Below are 1286 nucleotides of genomic sequence, written 5' to 3' on the forward strand. Positions count from 1 at the left end.
GCCCGTCTCCTGCACAGTTCAGATCAACAGCTCGCATCTTTTTCCCTTGTAATAATCACTGCGTAGATGAAACGCACCCGCTTTTCCTTCCTCGCCGAGGGATGTTCGCAAACGGTTTCACTTTCGACATAAGAAGATCATTTACGACTTTATACTAGCGGTAAGAAAGGTTAGCTACTTCTGTGCTATTTTTTAACAGTTTATATTGTATCTTTGAGTACCATAAGGTTATTGCAGATATCACAGTTCTTATATCTAGTGCTCAGCTTGAGACTCTGAAGCCTCGGTGTTTCCTGTGTCGTCTGACCGCTTTTGACAAGCTAGACATCAGCGTTATCATGCGGCCTACTGTCGCTGTAGCTCCGTGCTTCTGCTACACCGAGCTGAATGAATGAGCGAAGCATGCTCCTTCTTTTCTATTTCCTTATTACTTAAAAAATTATTCCTATGTTTTTAACTTTTTCAGTTGTGAGAGTGTTGTCACTGACTATTATTTGGTCATATGTTTCTAACTAAATGTATTTATTTTCAGGTGTAACTAAGTAAATAATGGCTCCTCAACCCGCCATTCGATCAAAACAGATGGAAAAAACGATAAACGGAATACCAACTCAAGTTGTCTGCACAGAATTCAGCAACTACATTTTTATAGTTCTGACACAGTATGGTAAAATTGGGACACTTTTGTCCATAACACCTGACACAAGGTCTGGTGACATCAGTGTACCCATGTTCACAACCAGAGTACTGCTGGGAAAGGATGAGGTATGTTTTGAAGTACGTTTTTGTTGGATTATCAGTATGGCAGATAAAATCAGGTTTGTATTTCACTTTGGCTTTTTGTCTCTCTTGCAGCCTCTGACACACGTCTACGCCAAGAACGTCACAACGTTTGTCTCACAGGAATCAGGCAACCGACCGGTCCTGTTGGGCCTTTCACTTAAAGACAACAGTGCTGAAACTATGAAAACTGTCAAAGATATGATCAAAGCCTGCCAAGTTTGGTAAACAGGACAGGAGGCGAAACGGCAAACGCACTAGATGAGGACAAATGACATATCTGTGCAATTTTAACAAAAAAAAAACTTGCCTTGTCTTTTGTGAATTTAGACATACCCACGATACCTGTGCAGACAATCTTAAGTGCTGTTGTTACTGCACAAAGCTTGAAACGCTTACTTTTTTATGTTAAAACAGAGTACTGTTCAAGATCACTCCTTTTTGTCTCTGTACAATGGATGTCCTTCATATGTCATAAGATTAAAGTTATATTTTCTTACCTTGAA

The 1286-nt window shown here is 39.9% G+C and overlaps 1 protein-coding gene across 2 annotated transcripts; it reads left to right on the forward strand.

Annotated features, from left to right (window-relative positions):
• On the forward strand, window positions 1-1286 carry psmg3 (proteasome (prosome, macropain) assembly chaperone 3). Of its 2 annotated transcripts, none has more exons than XM_048192829.1 (3): window positions 1-160; window positions 533-765; window positions 856-1286. In XM_048192829.1, the coding sequence occupies exons 2-3, from the start codon at window positions 550-552 to the stop codon at window positions 1006-1008; spliced, it is 369 nt and encodes a 122-aa protein (XP_048048786.1). In that variant the 5' UTR covers window positions 1-160; window positions 533-549; the 3' UTR covers window positions 1009-1286. The 2 variants fall into 2 exon arrangements, with proteins under 2 accessions (XP_048048786.1, XP_048048794.1); XM_048192837.1 differs by having other exon boundaries at window positions 12-169.

The sequence above is a fragment of the Megalobrama amblycephala genome, linkage group LG1, assembly GCF_018812025.1.
Source record: "Megalobrama amblycephala isolate DHTTF-2021 linkage group LG1, ASM1881202v1, whole genome shotgun sequence".
Classification (NCBI taxonomy): domain Eukaryota; kingdom Metazoa; phylum Chordata; class Actinopteri; order Cypriniformes; family Xenocyprididae; genus Megalobrama; species Megalobrama amblycephala.

What these genes read in the sequence shown, in the direction of transcription:
- psmg3 (XM_048192829.1), top strand. Translation starts at nt 550, where the DNA reads ATGGCTCCTCAACCCGCCATTCGATCAAAACAGATGGAAAAAACGATA. An exon ending in TACTGCTGGGAAAGGATGAG is followed by an intron (nt 766 to 855) that starts GTATGTTTTGAA and finishes TCTCTCTTGCAG; the next exon opens with CCTCTGACACACGTCTACGC.